The sequence below is a fragment of the Aotus nancymaae genome, unplaced genomic scaffold (genome assembly GCF_030222135.1).
Source record: "Aotus nancymaae isolate 86718 unplaced genomic scaffold, 86718_ANA_hifiasm-v0.15.2.pri h1tg000057l, whole genome shotgun sequence".
Taxonomy (NCBI): domain Eukaryota; kingdom Metazoa; phylum Chordata; class Mammalia; order Primates; family Aotidae; genus Aotus; species Aotus nancymaae.
The window spans coordinates 69168578-69189163 of NW_026988471.1; the positions used below are offsets into that span (position 1 = coordinate 69168578).

Below are 20586 nucleotides of genomic sequence, written 5' to 3' on the forward strand. Positions count from 1 at the left end.
TCATGTTTGCAACTTTATCTGTTTAGTGTTGAAAGATGGACATTATCACATACTGAGCATTTCTCAATAACTAAAATGAAATAAATAAAAGAAAGAAAGACAAAAGGAATCCTTGCCATGTTTCACATTTAACAAGATTTGTCCACTTTAATGCATAAAACCCTTCTGAATCAGTGTCAACCAGGAAAATTCATGTCAGAAAAAATTGGAATGAAAGCTAATATTCTATATTCAGAACATCTGAGAAAACATTTTTGATTATTACAAAAGTTTATTTAACAAAAAGTCTAATATGAAAATGTACATGACCTAATTTTTACATCATAGTAAAATAGGCCCTATGGAGAGAGGACATGGGTTTCTCCGCTGAACAGCCATTATTTATACTCGTTCCAAGGCTTCTAACATGATGATACTATTTCCTCGTATTACCTAAGAAAGAGAAAAGTAAATTTGAAAAGAACAACTCATGTCACAGACATATCAATGATGATTTAAGAATTTTTACCAAATCATTAATGGTTTTTCAATATTACATGTTGGTTTTTAAAGCTCTGTTCAAGCAACAGGGACACCAAACACAACTGTAAGCCCTTTATAAGACGGACATCTTCTAGACTGAAGGCTAACAATTAGCTTTATGAGATTCTAATGTCAGGTCTCCAATGACTAATTTCACCCTTTTTTTTTTTTGAGACAGAGTCTTACTCTGTTGCCCAGGCTACAGTGTAGTGGCGCAATCTTGGCTCAGTGCAGCCTCTGCCACCTGGGTTCAAGCGATTCTCCTGCCTCAGCCTCCCAAGTAGCTGGGATTACAGGAGCCCCCGACCATGGCCAGCTAATTTTTATATTTTCAGTAGAGACAGGGTTTCACCATGTAGGCCAGACTGGTCTCATTCTGACCTCAAGTGATCTGCTTGCCTCGGCTTCCCAAAGTGCTGGGATTGCAGGCAAGAGGTGCTGTGCCTGGCCCTAATTTCACCTTCTAAAATGCAGGACTCAAATTTAAATGCCCATCCCTGACTCTATGGGATCTAAACAATTAATGAGAAAAATACGTACAGTACAGTATGTTAGGTACAGTTTAGAGGTGTAAGATCACTTAGGGAACAAACCAGGATGGGAAATCGTGAAAGGCATGCTCTATGAAAATGACATTTTACCTGGGTCATGGAAATTGAGTACGATTTTGAAAAGGAGATAGGAAACTTTAGAACTAAGATAAAGACAAAGTATAAGAGGATAAGGAAGTAATCTAATTTGAATGAACTAAAAAGTTCATGAAGAGAAGCAGGAAACAAAGATAGCTGGCATTAAATCTTGGAAAGCTTCAAATGCCAACCTTAGTGTTTGGAGGACATCAGGAACTAACAATGAGCCAGTGAGTTTCACATTTGGGAGAATGACAATCTTAAGTGTCCTGGCAACAAGATATTATATAAATACACCAAAGTTTGAGTAGGACAGAACCTAGAGGTAGAAAGAGAAGTTATAAAGAAAGGGGCCAAGAGAATAGTGCTTGACCCAGTAGACAAGCCATAAATTAAGAATACTTATCTGGGCCTGGTGAGGTGGCTCACACCTGTAATTCCAGCACTTTGGGAGACCAAGGTGGGTGGATCACCGGAGGTTGGGAGTTGGAGACCAGCCTGATCAACATAGAGAAACCCCATCTCTACTAAAAATACAAAATTAGCCACGTGTAGTGGCACATGTCTGTAATCCCAGCTACTTGGGAGGCTGAGACAGGAGAATCACTTGAACCTGGGTGGCAGAGGCTGCAGTGAGCTGAGATCGTGCCATTGCACTCCAGCCTGGGCGATAAGAGTGAAACTCCGTCTCAAAACAAAAACAAAAAAACAAAAAACTTATCAGAGTATAGCTGAATCAGCTGGTAAATGAATTCAAGAAAGCTAGGGGACTGAAAACAAGAAGTCCCTGATAGACAGTAGATCACAATAATTGATAGATCACCAATAAGTCAAGTAGAATTGGATAGGTGAATGGAGGGGTAGGGGAGGTAGAGGATAGGTAATAATTTAAGGTGTTTATTAGAAATGGAGGCATTCTAAAAAGATTCAAAGTGGAGCTATGCTTATAGGCAACTAGAGTAAAAGTAGTTGTAACTTGTTCTTTTCTCCCTGTATCATACTCATTTTATTTACAAATACACTATGATTTATCGTGTTCTCCATGCAAATGTAAATGTTACGAGGGCGAGGACTTTGGTACAAAATCCCAGTGCCCAAAACAGTAGCAGGCACACAGAGGGCTCAAGTACCTGCTAAATATTAATAAAAGAACTCATGTGATTACTGCAGCTGACAGAATAGAAGGGAACACAATTGGTAGGAAAAGTGTCTTGGAATCTGGCAGCCAATTATCAGCAACCAGTATGATAAGGTAGCAAGGAGCAGATTTAAAAGAGAATGGCTGGGCGTGGTGGCTCCCACCTGTAATTTCAGGCCCAGGCTCCCTTTGGGAGGCCCAGACGGGTGGACTGCTTGAGCCCAGGAGTTCAAGACCTGCCTGAGCAACATGGCAAAATCCTATCGCTACAAAAACTACAAAAATTAGCCAAGTGTGGTAGTGCACACCTGTGGTTCCAGCTACTTGGGAGGCTGAGGTGGGAGGATATACTGAGCCTAGGGAGGTTGAGGCCGCAGTAAGCTCTATCCTACTGCACTCCGGCCTGGGTGACAGAGTGAGACCTGTCTCAAAACAACAAAATCCAATAAGAACAATGCCCTTCTTTCTCCCTCCTAACCAAAAGAAAAAAAAACAAAACACAATGCCCTAAAAATGACAGTGGCAACTGAAGGCGTCCAAAGATTCATACTCTTCTTGTAAGAATAGAACTCCTCTCCGTTTTTTTGACTGGGACTAGCTATGCTGACCAGGCTGCAGTGCAGTGGCTATTCACAGGCACAATCAGGGCACAATGAAGCCTCAAACTCCTAGGCTCAAATAGTTCTCTTGCCTCAGCTTCTTGAGTAGCTGGGACTACAGGCACACATCACCATGCCCAGCATAAACCAGGAATGGAAACATGCTTACCTAGTTATCAGAATTTTATTTTCATTTTAATGAATTTTTTTTGAGACAGGGTCTTGCTCTATTACCCAGGCTGGAATGCAGTGGCTCAATCACAGCTAACTGCAGCCTTGACCTCCTGGGCTCAAGTAATCCACCCACTTCAGCCTCTTAAGTAGCTGAGACCAGAAGCATGAACCACTAAGCCAGGCTAATTTTTAAATTTTCTGTAGACAGGGTCTCACCATGTTGCCCAGGCTGATCTCAAACTCCTAGTCTCAAGTGATCCTCCTGCCTTGGCCTCTCAAAGTGCTGGGATTACAGGTGTGAGCCACTGACCCGGCCAGTTATCAGAATTTTAAATTCCCCATTTTTGGCAACAGATGTTGAACATCACATCTCACTGGCTAAAGCAAGAAAAGCTAGCCTTCCTTCCTAGCTTCCTGCTAAATCTATATACTTCTTTGTCTTGTCACATAATATTTAGAAAATAAGGCTAGATGGTGAACTTTGTCTCACCTTATCTGTGGTCCAAAAACATGAAATGCATAATTCCAGAAACAGACAATCCCTAAGTTTTACATTGCATGATGTTCTGAGTAGTGCAGTAATATCTCATACTGTCCCTGAACATGGATTATCCCTTTGTCTAGCATCTCCTTGCTGCCCATTCATCAGTTATCTCAGTTTTCCAGTTGTCTGTTGTGGTATCAAAGGGTTACTTGGGTTCAAGAAAATAGTCAAGGTTTACTTAGTAATAGCCTGAAAGTATAAGAGCAGTGATGCTGGCAATATGGATAAGCCAAAGAGAAGCTGAAAAGTGTTTCCTTTAAGTGAAATGGTACAAGTTCTTGACTTAATAAGGAAAAAAAATAGTATGAGACTGCTAAGATTTACGGTAAGGATGAATCTTCTATCTGTGAGATTGTGAAGAAGTAAAAAGAAATTTGTGCTTAGGGTTCAGTATTATCTGTGGTTTCTGGTACCCACTCTGAGGATAAAGGACTACTATAGTGCTCTTCCTCTTTTGTCACTGTATTTGAGGCTTAATTCTCCAAATCAAACTTGAACTATCAGGTTCAGAATTACGTACTGCTCCTTTTGTTGTGCTTCAGTGATGCTACAGAAGCACAACTCTAGCGAGAGTGCCTGAACTATGTAATATAATAAAATAAAACTCTGGGGATGTCTCAGAAGATCGCTGAGATTTATGATTAGGTAACTATCCAACTGACAGGTTAAAAACAAACGAACTCCTGAAAACACACACATCCTCTTTCTTTTTGAGTGAGGATCTTGCTTTGTCACACAGACTGGAGTGCAGTGGTGTGATCTCAGCTTACTGCAGCTTCAACTTCCTGGGTTCAAGTGATCTTTCTGTCTCAGTCTCCTGAGTAGCTGGGACTACAGGTGCACACTACCATGCCCGGCTAATTTTCTAAATTTTTTTGTAGAGATGAGGTCTCACTATGTTGCCCAGGCTGATCTCGAACTCCTGGGCTGAAGTGATCCTCCTGCTTCAGCCTCTCAAAGCACTGGGATTACAGGTGTGAGCCACTGTGCCCAGCCAACACATACATATCTGCAATACAACAGTATTAAGTAATTTCAATGGCCTCAATGGATCACTGACTTGGATAAGGTAATAATGAAGCCAATTGTCCTTTGTCAAACAACTTTTAACAAAATGAACAAAATCTTAACCTATTTGTTTCTCTTCTTCCAACTTTAGCAAAAAGTTCATCTCTGTTCTTGCCTTTTTTTTTTTCTTTGAGACAGTGTTGCTCGTGTTGTTCTTCTTGCCCAGGGTGGAGTGCAATGATGCGATCTCCGCCTCCCAGGTTCAAGTGATTCTCCTGCCTCAGCCTCCTGAGTAGCTGGGATTACAGGCATTCGCCACCACGCCCAGCCAATTTTTTAATTTTTAGTAGAGACGGGGTTTCTCCATGTTGGTCAGGTTGGTCTCGAACTCTCAACCTCAGGTGATCCACCTGCCTTAGCCTCCCAGAGTACTGGGATTACAGGCGTGAGCCACCACGCCAGGCTGTGTTCTTGCCTTTAGGTGCCAAATGCTTCCTGAATTCTTTTCAGCAAATTTCTTGGGACGACTAAAAACCTAATCTACCTTCTATTAGAACGAAGATTTATTTGTAAAAATAAAGGTTTAGAGGAAAATCTTGGGGTACCTAGAAAGTGTTTTTATAAGGACTTGGCTACTAATGATGCTGGCAGCCTATTCAACAGAAGCTCACAAGGGAATATACCTGAAAGACAAGTAAGCTTACATGAAACTTGGAAGTACAGTGTGGTATCTGGAGACTAAATTGTTTTTTCAGTCATGACTATTGATTTGCTTTTCAAAATACAGTAATGAAAAAGTATCTGAATTAAGTAATAACCCAAACCTTGGGAAGAATGTTTTGTAAAAAATTAAACAGGCAGAGATATCAAAATAGGTCTATCTTCAACTCTACTCCTCAAACTTAAAAAATCAAGGTTAAGGATGGGCGTGGTGGCTCATGAGGTCAGGAGTTTGAGACCAGCCTGGCTAAGATGGTAAAACCCTGTCTCTCCTAAAAATTAGCCAGCGCAGTGGCAGGCACCTGTAATCTCAGCTACTTGGGAGGCTGAGGTAGAAGACTCACTTGAACCCAGGAGGCGGAGGTTGCAGTGAGCTGAGATCATGCCACTGCACTTCAACCTGAGCGACAAGAGCGAGACTGTCTCAGAGAAAGAAAAAAAAAAAAAAAAAGTTAATAAATCAAGGCTAATAATTAGCAACTCTTATCACCTCACCCCTTGGACGTCTTTATGCTCAATAATTTGCTAAAAGTAAGTTGTCCTTTTTGGTTCACCTTTTTCAAGAACTTTGGACTTACCACTTTGTTAGGTATGTTGTCCTGTGTTAGACAAAGGAGGACTTAAAAGTCTGGGTCTTGCTGACAAGTATCAAAACTCTTCTTCAGCTGGGCAAGGTGGCTAACATGTGTAATCCTAGCACTTTGGGAGGCCAAGGCAGGCAGACTGCCAGAGCTCAGGAGTTTGAGACCACCCTGGGCAACATGGTGAAACCCTGTCTCTACTAAAAATACAAAAAAATTAGCCAGGCATGGTGGCACGTTCCTGTAGTCCTAGCTACTCGGGAGGCTGAGACAGGAGAATCGCTTGAACCTGGGAGGCAGAGGTTGCAGTGAGCTAAGATTGTACCACTGTACTCTAGCCTGGGCAACAGAGCGAGACTCTGTCAAAAAAAAAAAAAAAGAAGAAAAAGAAAAAAACTCTTTTTCAGCAATCACTAAAACTGCAGCCCAAAGAATGTAGGAATGTTTAATCCTATGAGAGCTCAGTATTTGCCTTTTTTCTGTTTTGTTTTTTCCTTTCTCATGTGAATGTCATTGTGATTATCCCTTATAACTTTTACTTTGGCTACTTTAAAATTTTGGGTGTGGTAAACCAGAAAATCCAGGTCAACTATGTATACAAATAAAATCACAAAGTGTGATTTGTGGACTGGCAGATCTACATTAGGCATTAGTATAAATACAAAACCTTAATTAAGTTCCGCCCCATACCTACTGAAGTAGAATCTGCATTTTAACAAGATTCCCTGGGGATTCATATATACGTTAAGGTTTCAGAACTATTGGTCTAATGAAGGACCAACTATGAGCCTCTATCATAGAATAAAGCTCAAGAAGGATTTTCAACAGCTATTTCAAGCCCTAGGACCTTAGGTTCTGTATAGTTGAGATCTTACCTATAGGTAACCAGGATATTACCCACAGCTGAATAACTGCCACATGTTCAACTAAAAAGGAGATGGAAAATCTAATCTTGCCTGTTATTTGCCATTTCTGGGGGTTACTAACTAGGAAAGCTAATACATATTCCAAAAGGAAAATGAAGTCTCCAAGATAAATCTTGTATCTTTACTTACCACCATTCCAATATTGTTCTGTTGTCCGCTAGTTGCCATCTCCACACATTCATCTATCACAAGATTCATAAAGGGATCAAATCCCCGCAATATTCCTTGGACATGTCTGCCACCATTTAATTTCACTATTAAAAAGGGAAAAAGATGTTTTAGAAAAATACAAGTATTTGAGATGTTTGACCCACTATCCTTACTGTATGCCAAGCACTGGATTAAACATTTTTGTATTTACTTCCACATTTTAATTTGTAAGAATCCTAAAAAGTAGTATTATCCTTACTTTATAGGATAGAATCAAACTTTAGAGCTTTTATTTATTTATTTATTGAGATGGAGGGTCACTCTGTTGCCAGGCTGGAGTGGTCCAGTGGTGCAATCTCGGCCCACTGCGACCTCCGCCATCTGGGTTCAAGCAATTCTCCTGTTTCAGCCTCCCAAGTAGCTGGGACTAAAGGTACATGCCACCACGACCAGCTAATTTTTGTATTTTTTAGTAGAGGCGGGGTTTGGTCAGGCTGGCCTCAAATTCCTGACCTCAGGCGATCCACCCGCCTTGGCCTCCTAAAATGCTGGGATTACAGGCATGAGCCTAGCAGCTTTTATTTTTTTATTTTTTCAGAGATGGCCGTCGGGGGTGAGGGGGTGGCAGGCTCCCTATGTTGCCCTGGCTGGTCTCGAACTCCCGAGCTCAAGGGATCCTACCACTCTGGCCTCCCAAAGTGCTGCGATTACAGAGGTAAGCCACTGTGCCCAAGCTTTTAAGTAACTGTATTCACGGTTATACAGCTACTGTATGGTAGAAGTGAGATTCAAGCTAAAGGCTGCTTACCTCTAATGTTCATGGTTTTGTCCCCTACATATACTTTAAGCACTGTGTGGGTCAGATTTTCAGTTACATTGAACAAATTCTTACGTATTCCCAAGAAACAAAATAATTGCTCATGGATTTGTCCCCTACATATACTTCTAGCACTATGTGGGTCAGATTTTTAGTTAAACTGAACAAATTCCTACATATTCCCAATAAACAAAATAATTCTTCCTTATCTAAGTCTTCTGTAGCTTATTTAAAGGAAAAAAGGTTGATAAATCCTGTTAATTTTGTCAAAGTGAGGAAGGGCTTATGTAATATAAAGTCCAAAGTGCTATTAAATTCATTAAATATCAGAATTAGGTAAATAAAAATGTTTAGTTAGGATTAAGTAATCTGCTTAATTAATGGATGTGAATTAGAGGTGCTGTGTGCTTTAAATTTTCATAAAGTTGCAAAAAACCCAAAACAACAAACTTACACGATAACTTCTTGTCCATAAATCTGAAAAAGCAAAAGGGTAAAGATTATATAACCAATTAAAAAATTTTAAGCATAAACAAGTACATAAATAGGTATAGTTAAAATTATTTGCTAAAATTTATACAATGGGAATAATGACATCTAAAATAGTAAAAATATTGTACTACTGTGAAGAGTGAGGGAATAGGGCAAGGTAGCTCCTGCCTGTAATCCCAGCACTTTAGGAGGCTAAGGTGGGTGAACTGCTTGAGCTCAGGAGTTGAGACCAGCCTGGGCAACATGGTGAAACCCCATCTCTACCAAAAATACAAAAATTAACTGGGAGTGGTGGCATGTGCCTATGGTTCCAGCTACTTGGGAGGCTGAGGCCGGAGGATCACTGGAACCTGCAGTGAGCCACTGCACTCCAGCTGGGCAATAGAGCAAAACCCTGTTTCAGGGGAAAAAAAGGTTACCTAAATTAGACATTCTACAAAGCAAAGTAATTTGGGAAGGGGAAAGACAATAAAAATGAAACATATTTAGACTGTGTTAATCTACATTAAGTGGAGTCTTTATACAAATGTGAATTATAAAAACATTCTTATTGTTCAATACTATGTTGTTTCATTGACCTGTTTCTTTACTTCTTTCTTTCTTTTTTTTTTTTTTTTAAAGAGATAGCGTCTCATTATGTTGCCCAGGCTGGTCTTGAATTCCTGGCCTCAAAAAATATGCTTCCCCTCAGTCTCCCAAAGTGCTGCTGAGATTACACAGGCATAAGCTACCTCATCTGGTCTCATTAACCTGATTTTCAATAATTGGGTTTTACAGTCATAACAGAAAAACAAAGACTTGCTTACATTTGGTTATTTCCAAAACTAAGTTGTAAAGACAGCAAACAGTAAACAAACCATAGTCAATTCAATAGGCATTTTATATTCAAGATAAAAAGGAGTGTTCTTTTATTTAATATGAAAGCATCAAGCATAAATGTTCAGGGTAGTCCTCAACATTTAAGTATATTTTAGTATAATAAATGCATATTTTGAAACTTCAAACAATATGAATTAAGGAAAATTCCATTTTAGTGGAATATGAGACTACTAAGCCATGCAGTCAAATCAGTTTTTAACCTCTTCCATTTATAGGCCAGAAAACATGAAATTTTATTCAGTTTTAAAAATTTCATTCAAAATTTAAAATATAAAAAAATGGGAAAAAATTTTAGCATATGGGCTGCGAAGTGGGCACTTACTCAATTTTAATGTACAGAATAATCATAGAAGAATTCAAATACAAAACAGGGAGCATGACTGAAGGAGGGAGTAGATACATTTACAAGTAAAAATGTATTTATGAAGTATGATGAACAAGACTATATTTCAATAAGATACATAAAAACATAGCAAATATAACACCCAAGATCTTATTCAATCTTTACAAGGACTTTGCAATTATGGTCTAGTATTACCACCATTTTACAGATGGAGAACTAAGTATGGAAAGGTTAAGTAAATTGTCCGAAGTCACACAGCAAGTGTGAGCAAATACAAATAGTTCAGTTTGACTGGAGAACGGAACACTTGAGTATTTGTGGTTGTAAGGTTTGGCGTTTGAATGTTGGGTGGGTTAAATATAGACTCGATTTTGCATATTGTGATAAATTATTAAAGCAGTCACTGGGAAGACTACTGTGGCAGCAAATTGTAAAAAGTGGCAGGAAAGAATTCAGTTAAGCCAGGGTATCTCAACTTCTGCACTACTGACATTTGGGACTAGATAATTTTGTATTGTTGGGGGCAGTCCAATAAGCGGTAGGAAGTTTAGCAGCATCCCTGTGTCTACTCACTAGAAGTCAGTAGCACCAGATCCCCTACTCCCTCATTTAAGAACCAGAGTGGCCAGGCACAATGGCTCACACCTGTAACCCCGGCACTTTGGAAGGCGGAGGTGGGTGGATCACAAGGTCAGGAGTTCAAGACCAGCCTGACCAACATGGCGAAATCCCATCTCTACTAAAAATACAAAAATTAGCTGGGTGTGGTGGCGGGCGCCTGTAATCCCAGCTATTCCGGAGGCTGAGGCAGGAGAATCGATTGATCCTAGGAGGCGGAGATTGCAGTGAGCTGAGATCATGCCACTGCACTCCAGCCTGGGCGACAGAGCGAGACTCCATCTCAAAAAAACACCAAACACCTAAACCAAACCAACCAACCAACCAACCAAACAAAAAGAACCACTAAGCCAGGAGGATGGCATAAAGGTGTAAAAGAAGATGCTATCTTTGAGAAAGTAGAGGAAGAAAAAATTTGAAAGTCATTTTGGCAGCAGATTTGATGGGATTGCACAATTCATGAAACTTATGGATGAGAAGAGAAACGTATTAAAACTAGCTTCCTTCTCTGAAATTTTCAAAAACTATGTTATCAATCAGAAAGGAAATCTTAGATTACAAGTACAGAATGGTCCTTTTGTTAAAAAAAAAAAAGTCACCATTTCAGCAGTCTCTGATGAATCCAGAGGATACTTACGTCACCAGCTCACCAAAAAAGAGTAATTTTCAGATAAACATTTTCACGACAATAATTTCTAAGTAAGTTCTATTTTTCTTATGTTGGGCTTATGCTTTAATAATTAATTCCTTAACAGACCTAACTAAAATATAAACACAAGGAGTTTCACACAAAGATGGCTTTGATACAAATGCACCTTTAAAAGCAAAAATATTATTTTTTTTTGAAAAAGAGTTTTGCTCTTGTTGCCCAGGCTGGCGTGCAATGGCACGATCTCGGCTCACTGCAACTGCAACCTCTGCCTCTCGGATTCTAGCAATTTTCCTGCCTCAGCTTCCCAAGTAGCTGGGATTACAGGCCCCGTCATCACACCTGGCTAATTTTTTGTATTTTAGTAGAGACGGGGTTTCACCACGTTGGCCAGGCTGCTCTCAAACTCCTGACCTCAGGTGATCCGCCCACCTCGGTCTCCCAAAGTGCTGGGATTACAGGCGTGAACCACCTCGCCCCGCTGCAAAATTATTAAATAGGAATTTTTCCTTATGTCTAACTTCTGTGGGCCTGGTAATAAATGAACTATACACAAAGCCAACCACACGCTATGTCAGAGAAAACTGATCCCTGTAACAATTCTGCACCCTTTGTGCAATTCAGCTACTACATGTAGAATTCCAGCATCAAGGAGTATAAACAAAACAGAAACGTACTCAGGAAACATATAACATGTTAAGTCCAGTCAAGAAGTATATTTGAAGAGTTTAAAGCTTTACGTTGAGTCCTACCTGAAGTAAGGCTCTCTTACTTAAAGTTTGATTTTACCGGGTGTGTAGAAAAAAACTTCAAAATGTTAGCCTTCTCTAATTAGAAAAAAGTTAATGTTATTAAAAAAAAAAGAAAAATGAATATTCTTACATAGTTTTAACATCAGAGCAAGATAACACACGACATTCAAACTTAACGTAAAAGGAGACAAGAAAAAGGAATGAGGTTTCTAAGTAAAAGCTCAAAGAAACAGCTACAAACACATTCTCTAAAGTTAAAGTGGCTTTTGGAGTCTGATGCCTCACGGAGTTTTAAAAAATACTTCCATTCCAGCCCCTCTTTAGTTCCTCTACAGAATTACCCCCTCTAGCCATCTATCTAGAACATGATGCTATTTGAGACGTTCAACAAAAGGTGGCATTCAAGATCTTCAAGGAACGAGGGAGGGAGAGCGTGGGGTGACCAGGGACCCGACCACAGTACCCGGAGGCGGGTCGGCCGGAAGGAGGTGCGGTGGCTGCCGGCTGTAACCACGCCGACGCGCAAGCTCTGCGCGGGCTTCACGTCCCAAGCGCGGGAGCCTGGCCGAGATCTCGGCGACCTCGGACCCGAAGAAATGAGGTGGTGGCTCAAGCCATTCGGCGAATGGGGAGGGAACAAAGGCACTCGCAGGACTCATAGAAGCGACCGTTTCGGTTTGGTTCTCATACATACTTACTTTTTCAACTCGGGAGGGTGAGCTTTACTCATGGTGGCTACTCCGCGGGCACACAGAGGCCTTGGAACGGAATGCACGGCCTACTCTACGCTCCCGCGGTAGGCCCGGCGTCTTGCGTCTAGCGTCACCGACCTCGTTAGCCAATCGATTGTCGGCAGTTTTTACACTTCACATCGCGATACCTGAGAGTCTCGGTCACTGTTGAGCTTCCGGTTGCGTCGTCAGCGATTGGCCCGGACGGAGACGTGGGTCCTCTAGGCAGCCTCCTAAATTCCGTTTTCTTTGTGCAAAATTTAGAAAACGAGTACTCTGCCTATGGAACACCTCCCGCCCAAAAAAAACCAAACCAAACCAAACAACAAAAAAACCGCCGAGTGCCGTAAATTCCAGAACTCTGGGAGGCTCGCTTGAGCCTAGGAGTTCGAGACCAGCCTGGGCAACATAGTGAGACCCCCCCCACCTTCTCTATTTAAAAAATAAAATTGGGATAACGGTCCCGTCTCTAGCTTCTGGGCAAACCCGGCCAATTCCGCATGTCTGTGGTTCGTATCGCATATTTTCTTCATATATACCGAATGATAACGAGCCCTAGAGGAATGGACCCCTGTATTTCTTTGGCAGGTATCCTTATAGCATACTGTAAGATGAAGCCTAGGGTTCCGGTAGAATGTAAATTAGTGGCCTCTGCACCACTGGAGGGTAAGGTGATTGGGCCTGTCTCTAAGAATTTCAATCTGTGTCCGACTGGTGATCTTGCAAATAATTTTTTTTTTTTTTTTTTTTTTTTTTTTTGAGATGAGGTCACCCAGGCTGGAATGGATGGTGTGATCATGGCTCACTGCAACCTCGAACTCCTGGCCTCAAGTGATCCTCCCACCTCAGCCTCCTGAGCTGTTGAGACTACAGGCACACGCCACTGTGCCCAGCTAATATATATATATATATATATATATTTTTTTTTTGTAGAAACGAGGTCTCGCTTTGTTGTCCAGGCTATTCTCCAATTCCTGGCCTTAAGTGATCCTCCTGACCCTGGCTCCCAAAGTGTTGGTATTACAGGCGTGAGCCAGCATGCCTGGCAGTCCTGCAATTTTTCAAACACTGCCTCCAAACTCGCTGATGTGCTATCGCTTCTGTATATAAAATTGTGAAGTGCAGCATACAAACACTCTCTAATATAAGGTATTTCTTTTTCATGTCAAGATGTGTAAAAAGTGGTCTCTGACTTGTTCCCAGTTGTTACATTATCCTAAAGTAGGAGAATCCACATATCATAAAAGACTAAACCAAAATAGAATGCCTTGTTGATTTTAAATAGGAGATGGTTCTCAAAAATTCAGTTCATTCCTGATATTCTGGAATGGCTCTATTTAAATACCAATGATAGTAAAGACTTAAACTCATCACATATTTTGCACTCTTAGTACTCAAAATCCTAGACACTTATTTTCTAGCAGGGTCATAGCTTTGTACCTTTCCTACCACTTGCTATTAGTGTTTAGTTGAAGCGAGAGACCTGACATAATGAATTTCTCTTTTTAGCCTCATAGTTTCTTTTCTACATTAATGAACTTCAAGTCACAATAACGTAGCCTCCTCTCAAAGTTTTTCCCATTTACAATGAACCAGTTCTGCATCTGAACCATAACAAATAACTAATTTCCACTCTTCTGAACATGCTAAACTCATTTAACCTGTTAAAAGAAGCATACTGAGAAAGTTATATATTCACTACCCAGATATAAGGAAATAAAACACAATAGTGGGGAGAAAATTAAACCTTATTTATTTTAAAAATCAAACCACTAGGAAAATATATCACAGCCTGGAAACAGCAAGTGGACAGGCTATATTATCATTTCAAGTAATAAGTTGGTGAAAATACAGTGAGGTTGCTATCAAAACAATAAGGTGTCATGCCAGGGCAGGAACACTGCAAGTTGCAAAAGCCGGAGGCAAAAGTGGTATTTGGTAATGGGGGCTGCCTCTCTTTTGCTCTAAGGGAGTCAGCTCATCCTAGCCCAAGTTGGTTACTTTTTCTCCCTCGAATTTCCTGTTGCCAGGGCTTTGTCTCAATTGGGCTCTGTTAACTCAGGGGGCTAAGTAGGCAATGCTAGGTTTAGGCTTTGGTTCCATCTGTTCTGTAAAAAACAGGCTTTTCCAAATCCAGTACTTTATAACTCTGTTATAATCAAGTAGCCAACTGGTCCTCTTTTATTCCTCTAGTATTCCTAGATACTAGTATATATCACAATCAAAATCCCTTTCTCTTCAAGGGGAAAATGTTACTGCAAGACTGTCCTGTCATGCTGGGGGCAGTGGCTCACGCCTGTAATCCCAGCACTTTGGGAGGCCAAGGTGAGTGGATCACCTGGGGTTGGGAGTTCGAGACCAGCTTGACCAACATGGAGAAACACCGTCTCTACTAAAAATACAAAATTAGCCAGGCGTGGTGGCGCACGCCTGTAATCCCAGCTACTCGGGAGGCTGAGGCAGGAGATTCGCTTGAATCCGGGAGACAGAGTTTGCGGTGAGCCGAGATCGTGCCATTGCACTCCAGCCTGGGCAATAAGAGTGAAACTCCGTCTCAAAAAAAAAAAAAAAAAATTTCCTGTCATTGTAATTTTGCTACAGTCTCAGGGCCTATCAGCTAGTAATTATGCTTTTCGTAATTAGTGTGTCATCACCTCTCATGTTTTTGCATGGTCCCCAGGCTGAAAGATGCAGCATGTAATAATTTTAAGAAATGTACATCCATATCTTGATGACCAGAAATGGGGATCCACAAGGAGCCTTTCAAAGTTCTTCTCCAAACTAGTCTCCCTCCCAGTTCCACATCTTAAAATCAACTTGAATGCCCTTGTATAAATTACACAAAGTCAAGAACACAAAGACTCAGAAAACTTTTTGCCTTCTAAGTTAGTGACCTCATGGACTTTGTTTCACAGCTTATGGAAAATGGTGTGGTGACACTTCCAGTAAACAGGATGTTGGCAACAAAGAGAAAATATTTCTCCTCAAACTCCACCAACTCTAACCTGCCAGGCTGTTGGTACCTGTGTAGTAAGAAGAGTCTGGTACCTTGGAGGGCTCTGGCTTGTTACAGGGGAGATCTTTACTGCCAGGACAGGCACTGGCCACAGGAAATACAAGCTCCAAAATTCTCCTGTAATGTCCCTGACCCAATTTAGCACCACTTTTTTCCATTTCATTTTTTAGGACTGAAACATAAAAGAACCAGTGTCCAGAGGCAAGTGACATATGCCTTACACTTGCGGCCGTCCTTAATTTCTTCATTCATAAACTTTGCTTAAAAGACTAAAATTCCCAATTCCTTATAAAAAATATATCCTTGCCCTCAGCCCCAATGGGCATTGGCAAAGACTTTTATTTCCCCATGGATAAGAGAGCCTCCTTCATCTTCTTGGTCATAGTTGGGATAAGGTGCATGTGGTCATCCACACACTTGGTCACACAACTGTCCAGCTGCTGCTTCACCTGAAGTTCCTTACTCCCAGCATCTATTGAATCTTTGGCTTTGTCATTGCAATGCATGGTGCACCGAGCCAGGCGGTCCTGTGGCAAGAAGGAAGAAGGCAGAGAAAGCTGAGAGTAAGGCCTCCATTTACTGTGTGCTCATTACAGGGCTTGATATATATTATCTTGATCAATTAAAGGGACATTGTAGTGTGATTGGCCAAGTATTTTTTTTTTTTTTTTTTTGAGACAGTGTCTCACTCTGTTGCCCAGGCTGGAGTGCTGTGCTACAGTGGCACAATTATGGTTTACTGCAGCCTCGACGTCCCAGGCTCAAGCTATCTTCCCACTTCAGCTCTCAAGTAGCTAGGACCACAGGCACATGCCACCACTCCTGGCTTATATTTTCTTTTTTTTTTTTTTTTTTTTTGAGACGGAGTTCCGCTCTTGTTACCCAGGCTGGAGTGCAATGGCGCGATCTCGGCTCACCGCAACCTCCGCCTCCTGGGTTCAGGCAATTCTCCTGCCTCAGCCTCCTGAGTAGCTGGGATTACAGGCACGCGCCACCGTGCCCAGCTAATTTTTTGTATTTTTAGTAGAGACGGGGTTTCGCCTTGTTGACCAGGATGGTCTCGATCTCTTGACCTCGTGATCCACCCGCCTCGGCCTCCCAAAGTGCTGGGATTATAGGCGTGAGCCACTGTGTTTGGCCTGCCAAGACTGTCTTGACTCAAACAAAAAGTGGCACCAGGAGGGCTCAAACTATTACTAGAAAGCAGGTGAATGACAGAATAAATTATACAGAAAGTTCTTCCAGGATATGAGAGGTACCTAGAGGTTACTGTAAGACTTACAAACATCTTGATTCTTTAAAGTCTGTTCTTTCTACAGGAAAATGTTCAATTCAACAAATATTACTGAGCATCTACTATGTGCCAGGCACTCTTTTAAAAAATGTTAGGGAATATAGCAATGAGTAAAACAAAGTTCTTACCCTTACAGAACTTACATTACAGTGAGAGCATAGAGACAAAGTAAATGGAGATGTTGAGGAATTAGTTGGATATATGAATCTGGAGTTTATGAGTAAGGTCTGCTATACAGATATAAATGCAGGAGCTGGCTGGGCGCAGTGGCTCACACCTGTAATCCCAGCACTTTAGGAGGCCGAGGCGGGTGGATCACGAGGTCAGGAGTTCAAGACCAGCCTGGCCAACATGGTGAAACCCCGTCTTTACTAAAAATACAAAAATTAGCTGGGCGTGGAGGTGGGCGCCTGTAATCCCAGCTACTTGGGAGGCTGAGGCAGGAGAATTGCTTGAACTGGGACCTGGGAGGCGGAGGTTGCAGTCAGCTGAGATTGCGCCACTACCCTCCAGCCTGGGCTACAAAGCGAGACTTCTTCTCATTCATAAATAAATAAATAAAGGCAGGAGCTGTCAGCATACAGATTATATTTATAGTTATGAGGCTAGAGGAGACTAGAGAAGTAGTCAGAAAGGAGAAAAGAACCAAGGACAGCCCTGGGCACTCTGATGCTCAGAGGCTGGAGAGGGGAAGAGACAGCAAAGGAGGCCAAGAAAGGGTGGCCAACAGAACACCAGGAGGGTGACATGTCCTGGTGACCAACTGAATAAAGTGCTTTAAGAAGGCAAGGGATCCACTGTGTCAATGATGTAGACAGAGTAAGATGAAGACTCAGAAATGACCCCCGGATTCGGCCCCATGGAGATGAGTGGCAGGAGCAGTTCTGGCCCAGTGAAGAGTGAAAGTCCACCTGGAGAGGACTAAAAAGATCATGCAAGGAAGGTTATAGAACAGTCCAAGAATCAAATTATCAAAGACTCCATCTATAAAATTAGCTGTCAAAAAGAACACAAAGAAACCCTTTGCGGTTCCATGATCTTGGAGAAGTTATTTCTCCATAATGGCAGTAACTTTGAAGAGTTTTGAATGGAAGAATGTAAAGATGTATCACATTAGGTATAATTTTTCCATGTGGATGGAACCTCAGGCTATGAAAGGCTGGTTTGGAAGTGGGCTTGCTTGCCCCAGGTTCCAGAAACATATACTTAGAAGATGGGAGTAAAATGAAGTTGTAGATACTCTTTGCTCCAGAGAAGGAGAGAGGGAGCTCTTTTATTAACCTCAGAGGGGCTTGTGAGCCAGGAATCTGTGAGGCAATGTGATGATGATTCACATAAATGACTGCTCCTTACTGACAGAGAAGCTGCCATCTGGGTATACAAGTAGGGGCAGTCCTGGGTGAGTTTATAAGGCCACAAAATGGTGGGCAGGTGTTCCTCTAATCTGTACCTTTTCAAGGATATCCTACTTTCCTAGAGATTCTGCTGTTGTAAAAATAAAATAATATATGTTTTAGGAAACTTTATACTACACAGTATACATACTGTATTTGGTGGTTATGGGAAAAGAAACAAACGCCCTGTCTTTAACCAACTGCCTTTGGGCTCTTGGTCATGAACTCCCCTGGTAACTCCTTTTTACATCATTTTTTTTTTCTTCAGACAGTCTCATTCTGTTGCCCAGGCTGGAGTGCAGTGGCACGATCTCAGCTCACTGCAACCTCTGCCTCTGGGGTTCAAGGGACTCTCCTGCCTCAGCCTCCTGAGTAGCTGGGACTACAAGTGTACGCTACCATGTCCAGCTAATGTTTTGTGTTTTTAGTGGAGACAGGGTTTCACAGTGTTAACCAGGATGGTCTCGATCTCCTGACCTTGTTATCCACCTGTCTCAGCCTCCCAAAGTGCTGGGATACAGGCGTGAGCCACTGCGCCCGACCACATCATTTCTATAGGAAAACAGTTCAATTTAAGGCACTCGACTGCCAAGACTTTTCCCAAAATTTCAAACCCTGTGAAAACTGATTGGCCATCACCATCACAACTGTTAACAGAACCAAGACACTAAAGCCAAGAGTTTTGAACAAATGCTTGCCATCACCTACAAAAGTCTAGATCAAGGACTAGAGTGCTCTGTCTAGAATATTTCTCACCTGGAACTTCTCCAATTCACTGGTGACTAAAGCCTGGGCTTGAGCCAGAGGCGCATGGCAGCGCTCGATGCACTGGTGCACCTGCTGCATGGAGGCCTGGCTGTCCTCACAACAGCTGGCGCTGCACCGGAACATGAGACCCTGGGGAGAAAGGGCAGGATGAGGTGAGGTAGGAGAGCCTCTGGGGACAGAAAGGACTATGGAGCACTACAGAAGTTAGAAGGCCATGTGTATATTTGCACCTCCCTCGCCATCTTCTGCTTTTACCTTCCCTGAGAATAGACTGCAGGACCTTAAAACCACCACTGGGGAAAATTATCCTCAATGTCTAGTGTAGTGTTTCATGGTCTCCTTGCTGCTAGCTCATTGGCACCTGTTGCACCGATGGCTGGGCGAACAGAGGTTCGTCCGGATGGGTGAGGGTGGGGTGGATGAAGCCAAGTTCTGAAAACCAGGTGCCTCTTGCACAGGATTTAGAGGTCAGCAACCTAGTAATCCACATTCCACCAGAGGGCAGCCGATCCACTAATCAATGACCCAAGGGGCACTACACTCTGTGAGGGAAGCGGGACCGACACGCACAGAGGCACTGCAGGAGAGCACAACAGTGTGGAAACCCGTGCTGTTTCTACACTGTGAAGCGGACATGATCTGGCCATTGGGGAGGCCGGGAGCCCTCGCCTTTCTAGTCCTTCACCTTGGCCGCGCCGCTGCTGGGCCTCGGGGCGCTCATCTGCAGAAGGGGCCGCGCAAGAGGGGAAGGTGGCGGGGCGAGCGCCTGCCACTAGGGGCTTCCCACCTGCCGCCGGGGACGCGCCTGCCCGGGGCCGGAAGGGGCGGAAAACCGCCTCGCGCACGGCGGGGGCGCACAGATTTCATCCGATCCGCCAAAGCTTCCCTAGTCCTGTCAGAGGCCGCCGCGGCGATCCCAGGACCGCGCACACGCGGTCTGCAGGGACGCGGGCTGCGGTGCCAGGCGTCGCGTGGTGGCTGAGGGAGGGGCCCGGAACCCACCCGCTGAGAAGGGGGTCCCGGCTCGGCCCCTGCCCCGCTACCTGCATCTTCCGGATGTTCTCTTTCTCCAGACTCTTCACCATGGAGTCCACCGCCTCCTGCACCCGCAGCTGCTGCAGCTCCGCCATGGCGACCCCGCGCTGCCCCGCGCCGCGCCGTGCCGGCGCCCACATGGAATCGGCTCACGGGCCCGCCTCCTCACCGCCCTTCGCCGCCCTTCGCCGGTCGCCCTTCCCGGGCCCACACCGCCCCCTGGCGGCCGATCGGAGCCACTGTACGCCGGCGTCCTCGAGCCCACCGCCCTCCTCCCACCTGGGAACCGATCACGGGAACACCTGCCTTGCTGCTGCAGCCTGTCTTTCCTCCTCCCCTCCCTTGATCCCTCCCCTTTCATTCCTTAAAAATATTTAATGTAATTTACAGGCCGGGCGCAGCGACTCACGCCTGTAATCCCAGCACTTTGGGAGGCCGAGGTGGGCGGATCCCTAGGTCAGGAATTCGACACCAGCTTGACTAACATGGTGAAATCCCGTCTCTACTAAAAATACAAAAATTAGCCGGGCGTCGTGTCAGCGTGTGCCTGTAATCACAGCTACAGGAGGCTGCGGCAGGAGAATCGCTTGAACCCGGGAGGCAGAGGTTGCAATGAGCCGAGATTGTGCTACTGTACTCCAGCCTGGGCAACAGAATGACACTCTGTCTCAAAAAAAAAAAAAAAAAAAAAAATTAATGTAATATACCTACAGATAAATGCCCAGATTTTAGGCGTGCGGCTTGATGAATTTTAACAAACCCTGTCGGCCAGCATGGCGGCTCACGCCTGTAATCCCAGAATTTTGG

The 20586-nt window shown here is 43.2% G+C and overlaps 2 protein-coding genes across 4 annotated transcripts; both read right to left on the bottom strand.

The window, feature by feature from the left end:
* Positions 1-116: 116 nt before the first annotated feature.
* SNRPG (small nuclear ribonucleoprotein polypeptide G) lies at positions 117-13101 on the bottom strand. 2 transcript variants are annotated; one of them, XM_012433956.3, is made up of 4 exons: positions 12240-13101; positions 8263-8285; positions 6971-7095; positions 117-432 (listed from the first exon to the last, which is right to left on the bottom strand). In XM_012433956.3, the coding sequence occupies exons 1-4, from the start codon at positions 12269-12271 to the stop codon at positions 382-384; spliced, it is 231 nt and encodes a 76-aa protein (XP_012289379.1). In that variant the 5' UTR covers positions 12272-13101; the 3' UTR covers positions 117-381. The 2 variants fall into 2 exon arrangements, with proteins under 2 accessions (XP_012289379.1, XP_064220281.1); XM_064364211.1 differs by lacking the exon at positions 8263-8285 and having other exon boundaries at positions 12240-12708.
* Positions 13102-14002: 901 nt separating this feature from the next.
* Positions 14003-19879, bottom strand: FAM136A (family with sequence similarity 136 member A). 2 transcript variants are annotated; one of them, XM_064364210.1, is made up of 3 exons: positions 19788-19879; positions 18733-18873; positions 14003-15815 (listed from the first exon to the last, which is right to left on the bottom strand). In XM_064364210.1, the coding sequence occupies exons 1-3, from the start codon at positions 19872-19874 to the stop codon at positions 15627-15629; spliced, it is 417 nt and encodes a 138-aa protein (XP_064220280.1). In that variant the 5' UTR covers positions 19875-19879; the 3' UTR covers positions 14003-15626. The 2 variants fall into 2 exon arrangements, with proteins under 2 accessions (XP_064220280.1, XP_012289350.2); XM_012433927.3 differs by lacking the exon at positions 14003-15815 and adding an exon at positions 17154-17503.
* Between the last annotated feature and the right edge of the window lie 707 nt (positions 19880-20586).